We start from the raw sequence: 19567 nt of genomic DNA, 5'->3' as shown, positions 1-19567 counted from the left end.
CAAGATCATGGATGCTAATCAGTGGGCCTATCAACTGCTATACAGCGCGGGTTGTGGAGGATATGCGGAATCCCCTCAAAGGCCAAGACCTCCTTAATTCGGCTGTTTGTATTGCTGTGAGTATGAACTTGGAAATAGAATGGCTTTCCACCTTTCGATAATCTCACTGGGCACCTGAGAGTCGAGTATAAATGAAGCGGAAGGTCTGCTTTGAGAATAGCATGAAGGAAGTTTCAGCACCAGACTTCAGCAACAACATCTCCGGGACTATCTACACTCTTTGATCAACCATCCAACTTCATACCTCACTCAACATGCGTACCGAAGCATTCAAGCTCCTTGCGGCTCTGGCAGTCGCCTTCCCTACTGTCTCTGCCTGTGTGGGCAAGGACGCCCTCCCTACCGCGACGGAGACAATCAGCAATACTGAGCCTATCGAGGTGGCCGCCGGCGAGTCATACGATGGCAAGATGGCCCGCTTCGACAGAGGATCAGGTGCTTGCAAGGCCCAGACGGAAGGTGGCCAGAAGGATACTGTCTTCCTCCTCCGTAAGGGTGCCACTCTGAAGAACGCTATTATCGGAAAGGATCAGATGGAGGGCGTCTACTGCATTGGTGGCGGCTGCACCATCGAGAATGTGTGGTTCGAGGACGTCTGCGAGGATGCCATCTCAATGTAAGTCAAACCATCGTCCCGTCAGGATTCCATCGAGGAGTCTGTGTATCGAAACTCACCTCGACTTCAGCAAAGAAGATGAGGCCGGCACCGAGACTCGCATCATTGGCGGCGGTGCCTACAAGGCCGCAGACAAGGTCGTTCAGCATAACGGCTGCGGAAGTGTCAGCGTAAGTATACGACACTCGAGGAGCGATGTGCATATGTGACAGTTGCTCATAAGAATGACAGATTTCAAACTTCTACGCCTCTGATTACGGAAAGGTTTACAGAGCCTGCGGCACCGTGAGTTTCTCGGAACAAACCACTTCACAACCTAATACAACTGACTAACAATTATATAGTGCGATGCTTGCAAGCGTACCGTCACCATTGAGGGAGTCTCTGCTTACGGCGGCGGTGAGGTTGCGGGCATCAACGAGGAGACTGGCGACGAGGCGACCCTTGTCAACGTCTGCACTGATGCTAAGACACCATGCCAACTGTACAACGGCCCTGGCGAAAAGTCTGGCTCTTGTTAGATTTCAGGTCTACTCAAAACCCAACCCGGGCTGGTTGAATTGGAGGGCTATGATCATTGAACAGTTTTCATGATACGAGGCATCCGCCACCCTCCAAGATTGACTAGCTCAAGGGCAATTCGTGTATATACTTCTTCAGAGCATATTTATTAGGGTTCCCAAGCTCATATCACCGTGTATCTGTGATCATTACTCAGTATTTTCCTATTCAAGGAGTGTCGAACATAATGGTACTTCAGGGGCAAAAACTTCGATTCTTTATGGTGCTGGCTTATTCAGGCTACTTGCCGTTGATGACTGCGCATTTGGAGGGCCTCACCATACACAAGCTAAGACGGATATGGTAATCGTTTGAATAGGTTTCTTTTGGTGACATGAAAAAAGAAACCGAAGTATGTAGTCATTATATCCATCCTTCCAAGTACGCCGAAATGCCAGACCCTAGGTATCATGTTCTATTCCCGAGTTTATAAGAAAAAGAATCCCATGGTAAGCGCCAAACTCCACGCAATGCAGTTATAAATGCTCGTTCCAGAACCAAAAGCCACCGCGCCCGAATCATCATTGCTCTTGCCCGAAGACGAATTACTCGAGCCACCCGACGACGACCCGGGGGTGGAAGTAGTCGCCGTACCAACCCCCTGAGACGAAGTCGCGAGCCCACCACACGCAGTACTATCGGGCTCTGCGCTACCGACCTTGGCGCCGACATTGGCGACCACGGCCTCGGTGTCGCGGACGGGGATGCTCGCTTTGCCGTCACTGCCCACCTTGACGGTGATATCGTCGCTAGACACTTGGCTAAGCTTCCCGTCGCTGCCCTGCTCGAAACTGAGCCCGTTCCACGTTGTCCCACTCGTCGCGTCGGCTCCGTCGCCGGTCAGATAGGCCAGATGAAGTGTCTCGCCGGCGAGGGAAGAGGGCAGGGTAACGTCGACAGTGATACTACCCTTGTTGGCGTCAGAGACGTTGGCGACCTTGCCATTGAGCAAGACGAGGGAAGCGAGCGAGTCGCCCTGGTATACCGACCAGGCCTTGATGTAGTCGTTGTAGCCTGAAGGATAGTCCGTAATCTCGGCTTGGGCAACGCGGGCGGTGCAGGAGCGGCCAATAGTTTGGGCGAAGGCGGCCATGCCGTAGTAGAGCGGCCGGACGAAGCGGTCGCGTCCGAACATGGCCGTCGGTTGCCAGGCGCTGGCATTGCTGTCATACGTCATGTGGAATTGGACGGACGAGATGTTGATTGTTGTGGCGTAGAGGAGGAAGTTGAGAGTCCATAGGGCGGCGGCGAAGGTGTTGCTGAGTCCCTCCACACCAAGTGGTCCGACGACGGACATCTCGCGCAGCGCGAAAGGGTGCGTAGTCTTCTCGGCTTGTGTGATTTGAGCTTCAATGGCCGAGTCAAACTGTGCCTTTGTCGTTTCAAAGCGCAGCATGTAATCGAGAGTCAAGGGGTACGGGAAAGACCCCACAAAGTAATAGTAGTTGTGCTGGTTCCAACTCGTAACGAAGCCAACATCGGAGCTGTTGGCCTTGTCATCAATGCCGTACTCGACTAAATCCTTGATCTCGAAACCCGTGCCAGCTACCCAGGCGGTCGAAGCAGACGCCTCGAAGAAGTCGCTGTGCAGTCCGCGAGGTTCCAGGACTTCTTCCCACACTGCGTTGGCTCGCTCCCGCCATTCCTTGGTGTACTCCGTACCGGACCAAGCCGCCTTCTTGCGGAAACCGTTGTCGCCATAAAGGTCCGGCTCGTTACCAAATTCAAAGGACATGATGTTGAGGTTGGTGCACCGGTCGATAATCTGAGACGCCATTGTTGTAAGCCTCTCGAGATAGTCGGACTCTGCGTAGCCCAGGTTCAGACCCCATGTGACGGGCGTGCCCTTGGGCAGACGGTTTGCGATCTCCATAAAGCGGGGACCGACGATGAAGTTATCTGCAGGGACGTTCCCCGGCGCGGTGGGGCGGGGGTTCGGCTTGATAAGCCATTCATTTTGCGAGTCGTTGTAGACGAGGTAGTCTTGTGTGTTTCCACCTAATCGCATGTGCGGTGGACGGCCGGTGAAGTTTGCCAGATTGTCGAGAAGGTTTAGGGTTAGGTCGTTTGGTGTTTCGTCGCCCATGAAGTAAAAAAGGTGGTCGAGCTCGATGCCGAAGCCGGCGAATGATGGGTCGATTGTTGCTGAGACATTATTGGGGACTGATTCGGAGAGCGTCAACGACAAGACATTGTCAGCAGCGAGAGCGGTAGAGATTAGGCCGCAGCCGACGAGAATGCGACTCTGCAACGGCGCCATGTTTGAATAACAACCGGAGAGGGGGAAGTGGCCTGGATTAGGTTGCGGGTGGCTTGTTCGATTGCTATGAATGCCCTAAACCATCGTAAGAACTCGACGAGAAAGCGGGACAGCCAAAAGACTTTAAAGACGATTAGAAACAAGACCGAGACAGGCGGTCTCTCCAATATCGGTCTACCCCATCTATTTCATCATTGTAGTGGATCAAAGCCGGAGCTTTTGCGCCCTCGTGCGGCGTTGTGTCAGTTCAAACCCTTGCTGGTACCAAGAGTCGAAGAGGCGTTTGCTCCAGTCTGACGCGTACCACCAGCTTAGAGTGCTTGGGAGCTGTGGGAGCTTGGTGAAAAAACCACACTAGAATTTTGAAGGATGGGCGGCCCAAAGTCACATAACCCAGTTTTCTCGAACCGCAGTAGCAGATCTGTTTGGGACGCTTCACCGAGGCCATTGGAGAGCCAGAGGAGCCTAGACCACGCGCCACAAGAAATGCCATGCCTCTTTAGGCGCCACGATGCCGTTGTACCGTGATTGCGACAGCCCGTTGGTGGGTAAATGACATCAGTTCGGATTGTACACCTTGTAGCACCCTGTCTGGTTCGGTGGGCCAAGCGTTGGCAGATTTGGCACAACTGTGGCACTTGACCGATGTGTTGCGTTTCCCCCCCCGCGCGAGAAACGTGCGTTGGGTATGGGTAACAGGGGTTGAGGTGAGGGACGGGTGATGTCAAACAGACGTTGGTTGTGCAGAGTCTGCGGAAATGTCAAGGAACCTGGAAGAGTCAAAGATAATACAGGGATAACAGCAGTGGTTTCGCTTTCCCTCCAACCGGTTACGGTTAGGAAACGTGACAACGCCGCAGCAAGCCACAGCTGCCACACTCATTCACCACAGATCCAGCCATCCATCCCGACATTGCTCGGAGAGCCTGGATGGAAATGAGGATAGCGTGGATGCAATAGAGTTCACGGAGAATTTGACCTTCCCATTGTCACTTGCCATCCCGCTCAATTGTCACAGCCCATCGGTTCAATTTCTCAAGCTGACAGTCTCACCTCTCCCATTTCCTGCAGGAACAATGGAACGGAAAATGTCGATTACTGTCGATCTTTTTGTTCTCCAAAACGAAATTAGAAACGCTTTGCTCCACCCACGTGTTGAGGCGGTACACTTCTTTCAACGGAGCTTTTTAATGGAACCGAATACCGATTTTCAGGAGAGCCAAAGCAGCTGCAGGACGGGAGTGCAAACAAACCGAGGAGCACCGAGAACTGAAAGACTATTTGCGAAGCACTTTGGAAGGAAGATGGAAGACCACTTCAGATTGGCTGACGTCAATTCAGATGCAGGGGATTGGGTTTATTGTGGTCACATGGCAGTCCCAGTCTGATTAGACGCCAAGTTGAATCCCTCGCATCTCCATCTCCCTTGCCTGGCGGTTCGTTGTTGTCAACAATGACGAACCAACAGTCATGACCGGAAATGAGATGGCCGGGTAAAAGGCCCAGGCGCATGTCTGTCAACTAGAGGTCTTTAGCTAAAGCTTTGCTCTCAATTGACTTTATCTAGTTGATTGACCAAGGGCAGATAGTAAGAGGCTTGTACTTCCAACACATATGAAAGGACGCCAATGCTGAATGGGATTGCTGTCAATCCCCATCGCGTCAAATGCACTGAGGGATTTTGCTGTTGTCCGAGAAGTAGCTAGGCCTAAAGGGACATCCCAGCCATCTCTTTGGGGGCCGAAAAGGCGGACCGGGAACACGGCATGCCCAAAGGATCTGGTGCCCAGATCCGTCCGCAATACTGGCATGTCTCCCTCTCCCGAGTCCCAGACGACCTAGACATGTTGTCCTCCGCATTCCAGCCCCGGCAATAGATTTGTTCTAGTCACTTCAGATTTTGGAGTCTGTAATTCCTGCCCCTCGATGAACTTCCCACTGCTCGATCTGACATCGACATGTTCAGCCCGCGGTCCACTCAATGACCACCCATGCCTTGGCACTCGGGCCTTGGTCCTTGCAGATCGAGTGCCGGGCGCCCCGTGCACACTCGGAACTGTCATCATGACTTCTGTTCGTTTGGCTGCAACAAGCCCAATCTGGCGAAGAGCGGCCGGATCGTCGGAAGTGCCGGTAGCGCGGTCAATCCGGCAAAACATCACATCACGGCATCGGGTCCCGCACCCGAGCGTGGCCTGTGCAAACTGTCAAGATTCTACACAGATTCAAGATATAAGGAGGCGAACTAGTCAAGGTGAACTGTTAGATTCTTCGCTCTTCGGTGAACAGAACATCTAGAGACTGTGGTAGTCTTGACTTCGGAAATTACCTTCCTTAATACTCAGGGCATGTCTACTGTTCAACCACACCTAATTACGGTATCTAGCAGGACACAGTGAAATGGTGATTTTGGAGTCTCCGTTGAGTGTGCACTGTTTCGCGCATGGGCTCTTGTTTCCGTCACGCATCCTTGGGCCTTGATTTGGCATATATTAAGCCTCGGTGACATGTAGGACGTGGGCTTAGTTACAGGAGCGGATCGCCTCGCAACGAGTCACTTCAAGAGGCTCTTCGTTAGTGCCAGTCACGGATGTTGAGCACACAGGTTTTGACATTTCGCGTAGTATTGATGCCTTGAAGGCTGGTCTATTTCCCATGCTCTATGAATACAGGATCTGCAGACAGCGCCTTATAGTCGCTCAGCAGTAGACACAGGCGCCAGTCGGGCAGTATCCATGGCTGCAGCTGAAGCTGCAAAGGCCCTTGTAGCTTTCATCCAAGCCGGCAGCAGGGCATCCATCACGGCCATCTCCGCCAGGGCTGGTCGTCTGCTCTCCGTACGTAGAGCAGTCGCACACCTCATCAGGGCAGTAACCGTTGGAGCAAGAGAACTCGCAGAGACCGGTGTAGTTCTCAGACAGGCCTGTCTTGACCTTGCCAGAAACGCAGAAGGATCCAGTGGAGGTGGGCGCGGGAAGGCTGGAGGTGGCGGTCGCCGTGGGAGGGGTCGTTCCTGAGGGCACGCACTTCTCCTTGATGTAGGCGGCCGCGTCGTTGGTGTAGAGCTGGAAGTAGTTGGTGTGGGCATCCTCGCCCATCGTTCGACCCTCGCCGTAGGCGCAGACAATGTCCTCGCCGTTGCACCAGGAGCGCAGGACGCCAGAGAAGTTGTTGAGGTTGCTCAGAGAAGAGCTCGAGCGGGCCATCTGGCCGCTGAAGCTGGAGCCGGCCTCGACATTGTAGCTTTGGTCGGCGATGTGAGTAGGGTCGCCGAAGAGGAGGGCGGCGCAGACTGTAGAAGGGCATGTTAGTACTTGGCCTGCGACTCGCGTAGTTGTCCTGGATAACGTACCCTGGCTTCCAGGAGCGGCGGTGGCAGCCAGCCCAGAATCAGCGAGGATATCTCCAACAACGTTGGCACCTTCGCTGTAACCACTCAGAACAATTTTGGAGCTAGGGCATTTCTCGCTGTATGCCTTCACTTGGGCGACTCCAGAAACGCGACCCTCCTCAACCGCGGCAGGGTAGCCAGAGGGGTTGGATGCATCGAACAAGATATCTTCATAGTCGCAGCTGGAGAGGCCATTGCAAGTGGCGTCAATGACAAGCTGTTGTCTGCCTGGGTAGCCCTCGTTCCATCCGCGGGCGAGGAAGATGTGCAAGTCGGTGCATGATCCGGTGCCGGTGGACTGGCGCTTTCCCGGGGCGGCGGAGGCCAGGAGGGCAAAGTTGAAGAGGGCAGCGGCTTTCGGAGACAACATCGTGGAGCTGTTTTGATTATTATTAGGACTATTAACTACAATTGCTGAGAAATTGTATAAAAAAAACGAGTGACAAGGTCGCGACAAAGGAGCCGTAAAGAGACAGAGGACCTTTGCGCGAAGGGGATCCGGGGAAAGCGGAGGTTTTAACTTAATCTTTCATTGCGGCTGAAGTTGGTCGACTGGGGATTACTGCATCAGTTCATTGTCGCATCAAGTAAAATGCATCTTTCCCCCTTATTGCTGCTCCTCCGAGTCAGCCGATAGCAAGTAATTGTGGGTTTCTTCGGACTTCATCCTCGTAAATAGCAAGATAATCGCGGATTGGTATCATTGCAGGGTTGTAAGTGGAACGTGCACACACTTGTTGCTGGGCAATACGAGGAGAATTGTACGCACGGCGGTGGAGGTCGCAAGATGAGGATTATGCCGCATGTGCAGAAAGGGGCACGGTATAACAACGCGGTGGTGGTTGGGAGTTGAACTGAGTTGCTGAGGTTTATGACGGCTAAATGTGCGACCTCTGGGCGACCTATCCGTACGGATGGGTTAGCAAAGAATTCCACTCAGACCATATAAGTATGGAATTAGAACAGCTCCAGCAAACACATTGCACTAATCAACCGTCTCAAATGAGCCTTGGCCTGGATTTTTTACTCAAGCGCCGATGAAGCAGCAAAGAGACGAAGCATTCAAGTTTGTCGTTCTACTCCGTACAGAGTACCTACAATCAAGTATGAACAGCAGATCTTCCCCCTTCGTGTGTGATGAAAGCCCGAATAATATCCTTGAAAGTTAACCTATGCACAACATCATGGTGTTTTCAGGTTTATTCCGACATTGAGTTCCGCGGCTCGCGTGGGATAAGCGGCGAGCCCGCAATTAGGGTAGAGACTAGCAAGGATGCGATGCGCCCGACTCCACAGACGCGAATCCAGCCCGCTTCGCTTCATAGAGATTCAAGCAATCTCGATAGATCAACGATACTCCGTATATGTACTGCGTACTCTGAATCTCTTGTTAAGACTTGAAGTTTGAGCTTTCATACGAGATGTTGTAAACAATGACGGTAACTTGCGTGAGCCTTCATCCGCTCCAGAAACCCTGTGCTGTCATCTGCGTATCTTGATATCGAACAAATCCAAGACAGGATATCATTCGGGTCTGATGCTCGTGCAGAAACAGATCAAGCAAGTTGACGGTACGAAATACACGTGTTCTTCACGGGAAGTGGGAACATGCAATCATCACATCAAATCAGCTTCCTTTGTCATTATTCTAGCAAGAGGCTTATACCAACCGACAGCAACTCTCGGCTCTGTCGCTGCATGTCGCTACTTCAACAGCTTCGATACACAGTGTCTCTCAAACGGCTTCGTCCCCCCGAGGCTGGTTCCTCCGCTGTTTATAGCGTGTTCGCGGCAATTGTGATGGCAGAGCATCCCTGTCCGAAGCTCCGTGATATGTAGTCTGCTGATCAGCGTAGTAGGCACTGCTTCTCCTATTGGGCGGGCTCTTCTCTGCCGCTTCTTCCCGTGTTGCTCCCCAACCACCAGATCTCGTGAATACATCATTTCGGTACTCGGTGCCGTCTTCCGGGGAGTAGACAAACTGATCGCGCCTTTGTAGAGGAATGTGGTTAAACCTCCAGTCCCAAATGGCAGCGTAGCATCCGCGATATGAGCCGAACGCCACAGCAGTTCCGATGGTGCTTCCAGCGACGATATCATACCAGTTATGCGCCTGGTCTATGGTGAGAGAGCATGCGATAAGTAAGGCACCGAGAAGAGGTGCAAAAGTCAACGCAATCTTCCAAAGAGCCGGGCGATAGTCTGCCCAGACCTTGAGTTTAGCGTTCAGGTATAAAAAGAGGTAGACGTATCCTGCAAACGCAGCCGTAGAGTGGCCTGAAGGGAAGGACGTCATCGCATTCTTAAGTTTGTTGCGGTCTGGTTGCGTGCAAACATCGACTGAGTACATGATTTGCTGGAAGCCAACGGCATTGAGTCCTGTTGAGTTGTTGCTAGCTGCGAGCGTAACGTCAGGCATGCAGACTGCTAGAAAGTAGGGTCGGAATCCGCCGATTAGCTGTTTAACAATGACTTGAATCAACGTTGCAAGTGAGATAGAGAATATTAGGCCGATGATGCCATTATTCACGTCCCAGATGTTCCTCACACGGAATTGGGCGAGGAGAATGGCAGCGATTGGTATGGCGGCGGACAATAACGCAGACAACCAAGTATCGATGATCCAGCCGCGATCAGGATATGCCCATTGGGGGTATACGATATCTCCAGTGCTGTTAAAGGTGATGGGAAAGTTCCGCGTCGCGGCCAGAGGCGCATTATATATCTACGATAAGCGTCAGTTCTTATTGTCAGTTTGTCTCGAAGATGTCATACTTACGCCCAGAGCAGCGCCACCTATTGCTGACATGACGAATATGTCAAACCAGGTGATTTTTAGCCATGCTATGAAGAAGTCCCATGAAGCCTTCACCGAGCGGAGGGTGTCGCTGGTAAACTCAGGCAAGGGATCATGATCACCATGAACACGTTGCATACGACTGCGCTGACGCATGCTGGACATTCTAGCGAATAATAACTTTCAGCTTGCCAAAGAGAAGCGTGCGAATAATCATTCGCGCTTGTCGTTTGAAGAAGAGGGGATGGTCGAGTTAAGCTAACGCAAAGCCCATGCAAGGCAAGTCCCAGTGCAGACCAGATAGTACCAGGAGTGCAGCGCAAGAGCTTTTCAGTGAAATTCTGCGGCAATTGGATCAGAAGTATAAGAAAATATTGCCAACCATCCAATGTTTTGACTTCTTCCTGTCACAGCTGACCTCGGCGACGCGGCGCACGGTAGACGCGCTGTCTCTTCTGATACTCCAACGGCCCAATTCGATCTCGCGTCTATCTGTTTCGGCGTGTTCGATCCGATGAGCCCAGTCAGCCGCAGGACAACTGAGTGGACAAGAAAATGAGACGGACGGCTGCCAGGAAACTTTGCATAGAGCCAGTAGGTTCTTGGCATTCTAACGGGTTGACGGTGAGCAAAGCCGCCCGAGAGATTGCGGACTCGTAACTTACCTTGTTTGGCGCTTGTAGACTTTCGAAGCTCAATTCCAAGTTCACGAGTCAGCTCTTCTGCTTCCAAAACGCGGCCTACATAATGCAAAACAGCTTGATTCGGGACGCAGTTCTGGAATTCAATCAACTAATCTCAGATGAACGCAATGGGAAGTCCTCTGACAAATGAGGATTGGAATCCAAGCAAAACTTACGATCGGACGGTCACAATCTTGTCAGAACCTTAGACGGATGGATTCGGAATCCTTTGAACGATCATGTCAAGTCTCGGCAGGCGGGTTTCCTATCTCAATACGTATTTACTTCAGGTTACACCCCTCATTTAACGTTCAGGAACTATGAATTAGGATGGCCTTTTGAGCTACTTTGTCGCTTTCTTGGTCCTCAAGAGAAATACGCGTACAAAATGTTTACGACTAACAACATAGATAAGTGTAGAATGTCTGACACTGACGCTTTCCAGCGTGTGAGCTCGACTGCCTGACTTTTGTTATGACCAACAGGAGAATGGCCTGCAATAGACCATAGCCTCAAAGTGTTTAAATCGGTTGAAAGGAATACTTCTACTGGATTGAGATGTCATGTCTGTCAGGTTATATCTTATTATTAAATAATAAGTCAATATTTAGCGTCATTAGTAAAGGTACATAAATCGGACTTTTCTAGCCTAAGCCTGTCACCCTGGCACTCATTGTCTTACTTAGCCACTGTTGTTGGTCCAAATTTCAGACTTTGTTTTCTGGCTTCACCTCATATGTCGTTGTGACAACGATACCTCCATGCCCGTGCTGCCCACTTGATTTGCTGTTCAGACTACCGTCGCGGCCACCATTTTGAGGCCAGTTGGCTGAGTCGGACGATTTCACAATCTGCTCTTCGCTCGAGTTGTTGTCCAACTCCGTCATGTTGTACTTGTTGTATCGTCTCTTTGCAGGCAATCCAGATCGATCGGCACTTTGCCCTCCACCTCCTATCGTGACTAATTGATGACCGTATCTGTCACCCGAGCCGGGGTACTTCTGGTTGGCTCCGCTGCTGCCCTTGGTAGACCTCAACCAATGTGAGGAAGAGAACAATGGTCTGATGCAGGCTGCGTTCACGGCGATGATTCCAACGAACTGAATGACGGACATCTTGTTAGTTCTGTAACTTGTACCAATGTTTGCTTCCATTCATAAACTCGAGGAAGCACTTACAGTCTCTCTGATTGCCCAGATGGTGCTGACATTGATACCTTCAATGTCCTTGAGCGACAGGATGCAACGGAGCAATGCGGCGATCATGACGAAGATGCCTGAGCAGAGTAGAAGTCCAATAGCAAGCTTTCGTTTGATACTGAGCTTGACAGCCCACAAAAGTGGTAATGGTATCGATACAATGAGGAAATCCGTTCTGTTGTAAAAGATTCATCAGTAATAGATTTCGAATCGCCGATTGTTAGACGTACGAGATATTGAGTACCACAAGACTCAAGTAGTTCGCAACAGCCAAAGTACACTCGTCTGGTTTATCATAAGCAACTTGATAGTTCTCCTTTGTCTTGGGAATATCGTACCTCCTGGATAAGGTACCACCTGCCAGTTCCTTTGAACTGGTGCGCAGTGGCCCCAAATGACAGCTATGACACCAACATATGCTAAGCCTGTCGCTGCGGCTGTCCATTTGACAATCTTCTGCTGCCTTGTAGCAAGCCTATATCATGTTGTCAGAGATAAGATCAACCCCGCTTTCCGAGGACATGGGGTTAATACGAACGTGATGCGGCTGAAGAAGAACAAAATGCAAGCTTTGAGACACCAAATGAGAGTGACATAAAAGTTCCAGCCTGCCAGCAGGCACTTGGAACCAAACTCAAACTTTGCTATTTCCTCCGACGTTAACGTCGCGCCGATATCGTTCGTGATCCCGATGTTGGTTCCATTCTGGCCTGTCAGGGTGTTGAGTGTCAGCATGGAAAATACGTCGATGCTGACTTCAGAAGCATTGAGGGATGCTAACCTATAAGCTCCAGCATACAAAGCTCCAACTTGAATCTGAAAGTCAGCCACGGAATACAGGCTCCAGTCTGGAGTTTGGACTGTCAATGGCAGGGCCAGGTGTATGCGGCGAACTTACAGTCCAGAAAATCAAGCATAATATGGCAAAATAATCGTCACCTTGCCAATTGAAGCCCACAATTTTCCATCGAGCAAAGATGCGAAGGAGAATAACCAAGACACCGAGCCCATACTCAGTCCAGGCTTCAGTTTGAAAAGGGGTCGCCATTTTTCTGTACAGTGACTGAAAGAAGGGCAGGTCAGGACGAGCAAGTAAAGAGACGTTTGATTAAGTCGACTCGAATCACGGATGGGACCTGCTCAATCTGCATTCTGCCGGACCTGTTCAAGACCAATGCTGGCTCACGGGAATTCTCGGATTAAAAACCGCATCTCCTGGCTTAGCCTCGTGTCTCTAGTTACGTATCCTATAGCCCCTATGTCTGGGCGAGGCTTGAATTCTCTTACCCTTGCCTCAGGGATGATGGGAATATGCAACACGAAAGAGCACAGATTTTTCTCGTAACGTCGGATTGAGGATTTTGGTCCCTGTCTAGTCCCGATGAAAGTTCAAACGGCCTCCTTGTCACAACCTAAGCAGCTCAACGCGATGATAGGGATCGGCAATTTGAAGGTGCTCGCGATTCTCCAACAGGCCCCGGTCAACAAACCCCAGCAGAAGTGGTACGCTAGGTTCTAGAGCAGCATAACAGAGTGCCTTGAGGATCCCAAGGTACAAGCCTGTTTCTTGGCAACCGTTGATTTTGGTTTCCAAGCCTTCTTGTGCCGAGGATGCGCGAGATAATTATGTGATCGGTCTGCTAGCGACAGTATCAGCCATGGTACTTACTCACAGGAGCCGCGTTGATATCCTAGCTTCTGACCAACCCTGATGCCTATCCCTCACTTCCTGTGAGGCTCAAGTCTCATTCGGCGTCAAGTCCGAAGCCGTCTGGGGCTTGCAGCTGTGAAATAGCCCGAAAGAGAAAAACATTCACTGAACATCTCCCCTTTTTCTCCTATCCGGTCTGGCTACTCGAGTATTGGCACCCGTTTCGGTCCAATGACACTTGATCTTGTCCACCTGCCCATGCATAAGTCCCATGACAGTGTGGTACTCGGAACTGCAAGGTCGAACCGGAATTACATGGAACATTAATTCCTCTGGATCAGCGGAAACAAACCATCTTACGAGGTGAACGCTGCCAAGCAAGCCCCCAAGAAAGAGGGGTAGGCTTGCAAGCTGATCAACCTTGCATGTGCGCCATGGATATCCCCCTCACACTAAGTGTCTAGTAGCCTCAATGTCTTAGAGACGCGCATTAACGTCGCAGAGAGTTGACAAAATGGGACGATACGACTATTTAATACTGGGACATCAGATAGCTTCTGAATGTCTGGTAGGCCACTCTCTTTGATATCGTTGTTGGGCCTATTCTCGGCGTCAATTCCCCATGTATCCCTATCAACCGGGCCGATGAGCATTGGCATTTCGTGATTTGATCCACACGGTTCTCGGCCAAATGGAGCATGCCGTCAGGAATGGAAACCTGAGTAGCGCCTCTCCCGTCCGGCCCCATCTCCCGACGTTCTCAGGTCTGTCCCACCGTGATTTTCCCACGGGGGCCCCAGGATTTGGCGGGGGAACCTAAGCTCCAACTAAAGCCAACGCTTGTTATGCTCCCCAGAACTCAAAAGCCTCAGCCAGTAACTTTCCGTCTGATCACCCAGTTCCGATTACAACAGAATCGGATTTGGGGATGCAGCATTTCTTTTCCAACAGTTCGAGCTCTTCAAGGACAAACGTTCCTCCTGATGATCAAAAGTCGGCTCATTCACGCTGATCCCTGACCAAAGTGCACCGGCTGCGCCCCGGCTGCGCCGCTGAAGACTCGGATGCAACTTTGATGGCGACACGCCCAGCTACTGTGCCGCACCCTTACTGTGTCGCTGGGGTGGAGACATTTGGACGTGATGAACCGCTGTACCAACGCCGAGCAAGATCGTCGGGTTTGCAGGGTCCAAATTCTCTCCAACGGTCCAAATCAGGCCCCAGTATCAGGGCTCCCATGGAACCCAAGACCTTGAGGATGCTGTTTCCAATTGTCCAACCAGTCCAACCTCAAGCCTACATCTGCTCTGCCAGGTTCTAATTGGTCGTACGTAAGAGAGTGATCTTCATTCGGTACTCGTCGGTGCCCAACGTACCACGGTAGTGCCGTGTAGCTGGCACAAGTCCAGAGTCCCCAGTAGGATTCCCTCCTCGAAACGGTATTTTTGCGAGCAAAAAGACCCAAGACTGACAAGGGATCAATTAAGATCGTATGCGTATGCATGTGCTCATGGATATCCGCACAAATTCATCCACTGTTATGAAATATTGAGCTGCGGATACAACTCCGCCACCAGCAGGCTCAACATGGGCCTTTGGAAACTTCAAGTGGTGTAAATACATGGATTCCAATACCGGACCCTGCATACCGCTATGGATTGCCTCCTTTTTGGACGGTCGCTTTTCCTCCTTCGGCTTTCGAGTGGCACTTGGCAGCGGCGCTGACTTCCATAAGCTGTACTACTGATGTTGGGTGCATTCCCCGCACGTAGACTTCAGACGTAGCTTGAGGCGTTTGTGGGGGGTGTGGTGGTCGAGGAAGAAACCCCGGAATTGTTGTCGGAATTGCTAGTCAGTGTCCGAATACAAGAGCACCAGTCCGAGCTCCATGGGCCATCCTGTGACTTGCCTTCCATTTCTCTCATACCACCAGACGCTGTTCCCTACGAGCTCAGACTTACAGTGCAGCTATCATCAACATGGGATCTTTACCGCAAGAGATTATTTACGACTTCATCGTATGCGGGTGAGTTTACCGACATGAACTATATTTTTCTATACCTAAACTGGAAGCTGACATCAAGTCTTCAAGCGGTGGTACCTCCGGCTGCGTCGTTGCGAGCCGCCTTGCTGAGGTTCCTGGCGTGAATGTTCTAGTCATTGAGGCTGGTGAACACAATGAAAATCTTGAAAATGTTCACATGACAGGAGGGTAAGAAGTTATATCTACTGGTAAGGTTGATTGCAAGTTAATAGTCTAACCTTGACCATAGATGGTCGCAATTGTTCGACAAGGATACCGATTGGAACGTTATCAGCGAGAAGAAACCTTCAGTCAACAATCGACAGGTCAAACTAAGCCGTGGAAAGTTCCTTGGCGGCTGCTCTGGCTGCAACGGTACTCTATGCATTCGCGGTGCCAAGCAGGACTATGATGACTGGGAAGTTGAGGGCTGGACGGGTGACGAAGTTTTCAAATACATTCGAAAGGTCAGGAATGGTTCCATGTCCTGGAAGCTATATTCTTTTCGCCTCACTGTTCCATGTTTTAGTTTCCACTTCACTGGATCTTTGCAAGTCGCTAATCTCTTATGAAATGTAGGCAGAGAATTTTCACGGAAAGCCTTGGTTCGAAGCCTCCAAAGACCATGGCACTAACGGCCACCTCAACATCGAACCACATGACCTCGCTCCTATTTCAAACCTCATCATGGACTCCATGGTATCCAAAGGACTGCCGCTAGACCACGACATGTTCTCTCACGGAGAGAACCCTCATGGCTGTGGACACGCGCCCAGAACGGTTCACAAGGGCCTGCGAACCACTGCCGCAGACTTCGTCACGAAGGAAAATAAGAAGGATAACCTTCACCTTCTCGTTGAGACCCATGTTGAAAAGGTGATCATAGAGAAGGTGGATGGTGAGCTCCGGGCGACAGGTGTCAAGGTTCTCAAGGCCGACGGCTCCGTCGTCAACATCAAGGCTCGTAAGGAAGTCATCGTCAGTGGCGGCGCGTACTGCAGCCCCAACATTCTCAACCGATCTGGTATCGGGGCCAAGACCGAGCTCGACAGTTTTGGTATTCCAACGCTGGTTGACTTGCCCGGTGTCGGCAAGAATCTCATGGACCACCTTGTAAGTGCCTCATAGCCTGTATACCGAGCGATACCGCTAACCTAGCCTGTCTCAAGATTGTCTTCATGTTCTACGAAACTGAAAAAGCCGGTCTGACCAACGACCACCACGTCTACCACGGCGACAACTTTGCAAAGACGTACGCCCTGTGGAAGGACCAACAAGCGGGCTTCTTGTCCACATTCCCCTTCGGGGCATTCGCCTACGCCCGTCTGGACGAGCGCCTCGTAGACTCGGAGCTTTGGAAAAACGCCCCAAGGCAACCCGGCCGCGATCCAATGGGCCTTACGCCGAAGCAGCCAAACATTGAGTTCTTCACTACTGAGTGCTACGGAGGTCCGAAGCAGTATGATCAGTTCCCGACCGACGGCAAGTACGCCTTCAGCATGATTGCGGAGCTCTTCGGGCCCCGGTCCCGCGGTACAGTTACGCTTCGCGACACCGGTGCCAAGTCTGTCCCAGTCGTGGACACGAATTACCTCTCTGATCCATTGGATGTAGAGGTTCTGGCTGAGGCGTGCCGCTTCGGTAACGAGATCATCATGGAAGGCGCAGGGACCAAGGATATTGTCAAGGGATCTTGGCCAAGCGATTTGGTTCATCACAAGCACACCACTCGCGAGGATTGGGCACCCTATGTCCGGGACAACGCAACAACTTGTAAGTTTTCCTGATTTCACCCACCAACAACTTGCTGACTGTTTGTCTGTTACGTAGGCTACCATGCTGCGGGAACCTGTGCCATGGGCAACGCATCTGATCCCAAGGCGGTTGTCGACCCAACACTCACAGTGAAAGGTGTCAAAGGCCTTCGAGTTGCTGACTGCAGCATCATGCCCGTTCTCAATGGCGGTCATACTCAGATGCCTGCATATGGAATCGGAGAAAAGGCGGCCGACCTTATCAAAGCGGCATGGAAGCTTTGAGCGATCACTGACAGCATGAGTTGAAGACATAGCAAGCAACATGTAGAGTTCCTGTAACTGATGAATGTATCAACGGGCGTCGTTCGTCCTCAATAGCCTATTCTCTCTTGAACACTGGCATCCATTCTAGAGGAGCATCAACCTCAATCCACTTTCCGTCCTCATACGTGTCTGACTTCCCTTCGAGAAGTGGCTTCCACTTGCCTCCTGCTTCCAGCTGAGGAAGATAAACCTTGATGTTTCTCTTCTCCGCCTCCAGCACCGGGCACACCAAGTACTTGCTGCCAAACATGTACTGCTGACCAATTTTCCAAGTCTCTTGATCCTTCGGAAACTCGTAGAAGAGCGTTCGCATGATAGGCGTACCCTTCTCGTGCGCCTCCTTCATCAGCGAACGCGTGTAATCACGCAACTCCTCTCGGAGAAACATGTACTTCTTACAAATCTCATACACCTCAGGGCCATAAGACCAAACTTCATTCGGCGCGCCGCTGTGGCACGTAGCGCCTCCCGTCGTACCATGCTGGGGCTGCTCAGGCTCCCGACATCCATGGAGGCGGAAAACGGGACAGAAAGCACCCCATTGGAACCACCGGACGAACAGCTCGCGAAACTTTTCGTCCCTCGGATCTCCGCCGTGGAAGCCACCGATATCAGTCGTCCACCAGGGAAGACCGCAGAGACCCATGTGTAAGCCAGCTGCGACCTGGTTGCGCAGACTTCCCCAGGACGAAGCAATGTCGCCGCTCCAGACCAAGGCGCCATACTTCTGACTTCCAGCCCATGCACATCGAATGAGGTTCACAATATTCTTTTGTCCCTCGGCTTCCATTCCCTCGTAGAAGGCCTTTGCATACTCGACGGGATAGATGTTGCCGATTGAGACGTTGGATCCCAGATGGTACCGATACGTATCGAAATCGTAGACTGTGTATTCAGGTTCGGCCTCATCTAGCCAGAAGACACGGATGCCCTTGTCATAGTAGTTCTTTTTGGCCTTCTTCCATACGTAGTCTCTTGCGCCGGGGTTGGTTGCGTCAAAATGCGTCGTGTCGCCCTGGAAGTTCATGGCAATCCGAATACCTCTATCAGATTGGATGAGGTAGCCCTTCTCGACCATCTCGTCCCAATTCTCAGACTTGTGGTCAACAGTGGGCCAGATAGAAACCATCAGTTCGATCTTGAGCTCTTGTAATTCCTTGATCATGGCATCAGGGTCGGGCCAATACGTCGGGTCGAATTTCCACTCTCCCTGTAGCGGCCAGTGGAAATAATCAATGACAATGAGGTCAATAGGTAATTCGCGTTTCCTATACTCGCGCGCGACTTCCAAGAGTTCTTCCTGCGTCTGATATCTCAGCTTACACTGCCAAAACCCGAGACCATACTCTGGCATCATGGGGACCTTGCCCGTGGCGTCGGCGTAAGCTTCGACGATTTCGGCCGGGCAATCGCCAGCGACGATCCAGTAGTCGAGGGCCCGCGTTGACTTAGCCTCGAAACTCATTATGTTCCGACCCAGAATCGCTCTTCCGACTGATGGGTTGTTCCACAGTAGACCGTAGCCCAGTGAGGACACGGCGAACGGGACGCTAGCTTGGGAATTCCTGTGAGCGAGCTCGAGGTCGTGGCCCTTGAGATCCAGGAATGGCTGCTGGTACTGTCCCATCCCGAAAATCTTTTCTTCAGCGTCGACGCTTTCGAATCTCGCAGTCAGGTGGTAGTCGTTGCTGTTGACAATGGCTAGGAACTCTCGTGCCTCAACATCGAGGGCGCTACACTTGGGGTCCAGTACATCCCGTCGGTGGCGTGAATATTCCTCAAGCAGCAGCTCGCCCTTTGAGTTCCACATCATGAGCTTGCCGCCGCTGGTGATGGAAGCCTTGATCTTGCCGTTGGTGATGGTGCCGGCCTTGTCCTCAATGGTGATTTTAACATCTGTTTTTTTGGGCTTGAGCAAAGCCCAGTCTTCGGAAGGCATTTCTCGAGCCTTGGTAGCCCGGACTCGAAAGGAATCTAGGCCCCATGGTTCGACCCAGACTTCCTCTGCGTCGTAAGTGTAGACGAGCTTCCCATCCTGCTCTTTGAGGCCCATGATTTTGTTCTTCTTGCAGATATATCACAGCTTACAGGACAATGGTTTGGTGATCGGGTTGTTATAAAAGCCTTGAACAGTGCAGCGATGTACAAGGACGGAGAAAGGATGATGAGGGGTAGCTTTCCATCCATTGGATGCAGCCTCTTCTTTTTACATGTAACATGTAGAGCAGGACTACCCGTGGCCCAG

The 19567-nt window shown here is 51.4% G+C and overlaps 7 protein-coding genes across 7 annotated transcripts; 2 read left to right on the top strand and 5 right to left on the bottom strand.

The window, feature by feature from the left end:
• Positions 1 to 314: 314 nt before the first annotated feature.
• N0V96_010921 (uncharacterized protein) lies at positions 315 to 1197 on the top strand (the record flags this gene model as incomplete). Its single annotated transcript, XM_053195783.1, has 4 exons — positions 315 to 676; positions 747 to 846; positions 908 to 961; positions 1021 to 1197. The coding sequence occupies 4 exons, from the start codon at positions 315 to 317 to the stop codon at positions 1195 to 1197; spliced, it is 693 nt and encodes a 230-aa protein (XP_053046818.1).
• Positions 1198 to 1664: 467 nt separating this feature from the next.
• On the bottom strand, positions 1665 to 3497 carry N0V96_010920 (uncharacterized protein; the record flags this gene model as incomplete). Its single annotated transcript, XM_065759101.1, has 1 exon — positions 1665 to 3497. One exon carries the CDS (start codon positions 3495 to 3497, stop codon positions 1665 to 1667), a length of 1833 nt encoding a protein of 610 aa, XP_065612199.1.
• A 2699-nt stretch (positions 3498 to 6196) lies between these two features.
• Positions 6197 to 7258, bottom strand: N0V96_010919 (uncharacterized protein; the record flags this gene model as incomplete). Its single annotated transcript, XM_053195785.1, has 2 exons — positions 6197 to 6789; positions 6850 to 7258. 2 exons carry the CDS (start codon positions 7256 to 7258, stop codon positions 6197 to 6199), a joined length of 1002 nt encoding a protein of 333 aa, XP_053046820.1.
• A 1365-nt stretch (positions 7259 to 8623) lies between these two features.
• Positions 8624 to 9697, bottom strand: N0V96_010918 (uncharacterized protein; the record flags this gene model as incomplete). The annotated part of the gene is made up of 2 exons (XM_053195786.1): positions 8624 to 9613; positions 9668 to 9697. 2 exons carry the CDS (start codon positions 9695 to 9697, stop codon positions 8624 to 8626), a joined length of 1020 nt encoding a protein of 339 aa, XP_053046821.1.
• A 1378-nt stretch (positions 9698 to 11075) lies between these two features.
• On the bottom strand, positions 11076 to 11633 carry N0V96_010917 (uncharacterized protein; the record flags this gene model as incomplete). The annotated part of the gene is made up of 2 exons (XM_065759100.1): positions 11076 to 11468; positions 11547 to 11633. The coding sequence occupies 2 exons, from the start codon at positions 11631 to 11633 to the stop codon at positions 11076 to 11078; spliced, it is 480 nt and encodes a 159-aa protein (XP_065612198.1).
• Positions 11634 to 15197: 3564 nt separating this feature from the next.
• On the top strand, positions 15198 to 17280 carry N0V96_010916 (uncharacterized protein; the record flags this gene model as incomplete). The annotated part of the gene is made up of 6 exons (XM_053195788.2): positions 15198 to 15244; positions 15311 to 15430; positions 15492 to 15708; positions 15821 to 16354; positions 16411 to 17014; positions 17072 to 17280. 6 exons carry the CDS (start codon positions 15198 to 15200, stop codon positions 17278 to 17280), a joined length of 1731 nt encoding a protein of 576 aa, XP_053046823.2.
• A 97-nt stretch (positions 17281 to 17377) lies between these two features.
• On the bottom strand, positions 17378 to 19375 carry N0V96_010915 (uncharacterized protein; the record flags this gene model as incomplete). The annotated part of the gene is made up of 1 exon (XM_053195789.2): positions 17378 to 19375. The coding sequence occupies one exon, from the start codon at positions 19373 to 19375 to the stop codon at positions 17378 to 17380; it is 1998 nt and encodes a 665-aa protein (XP_053046824.2).
• Between the last annotated feature and the right edge of the window lie 192 nt (positions 19376 to 19567).

This window comes from Colletotrichum fioriniae (assembly GCF_027942845.1).
Source record: "Colletotrichum fioriniae strain IMI 355084 chromosome Unknown scaffold_16, whole genome shotgun sequence".
Taxonomy (NCBI): domain Eukaryota; kingdom Fungi; phylum Ascomycota; class Sordariomycetes; order Glomerellales; family Glomerellaceae; genus Colletotrichum; species Colletotrichum fioriniae.
The sequence above is the reverse complement of the archived record's forward strand: the minus strand, read 5'-3'. Positions and strand labels throughout refer to the sequence as shown.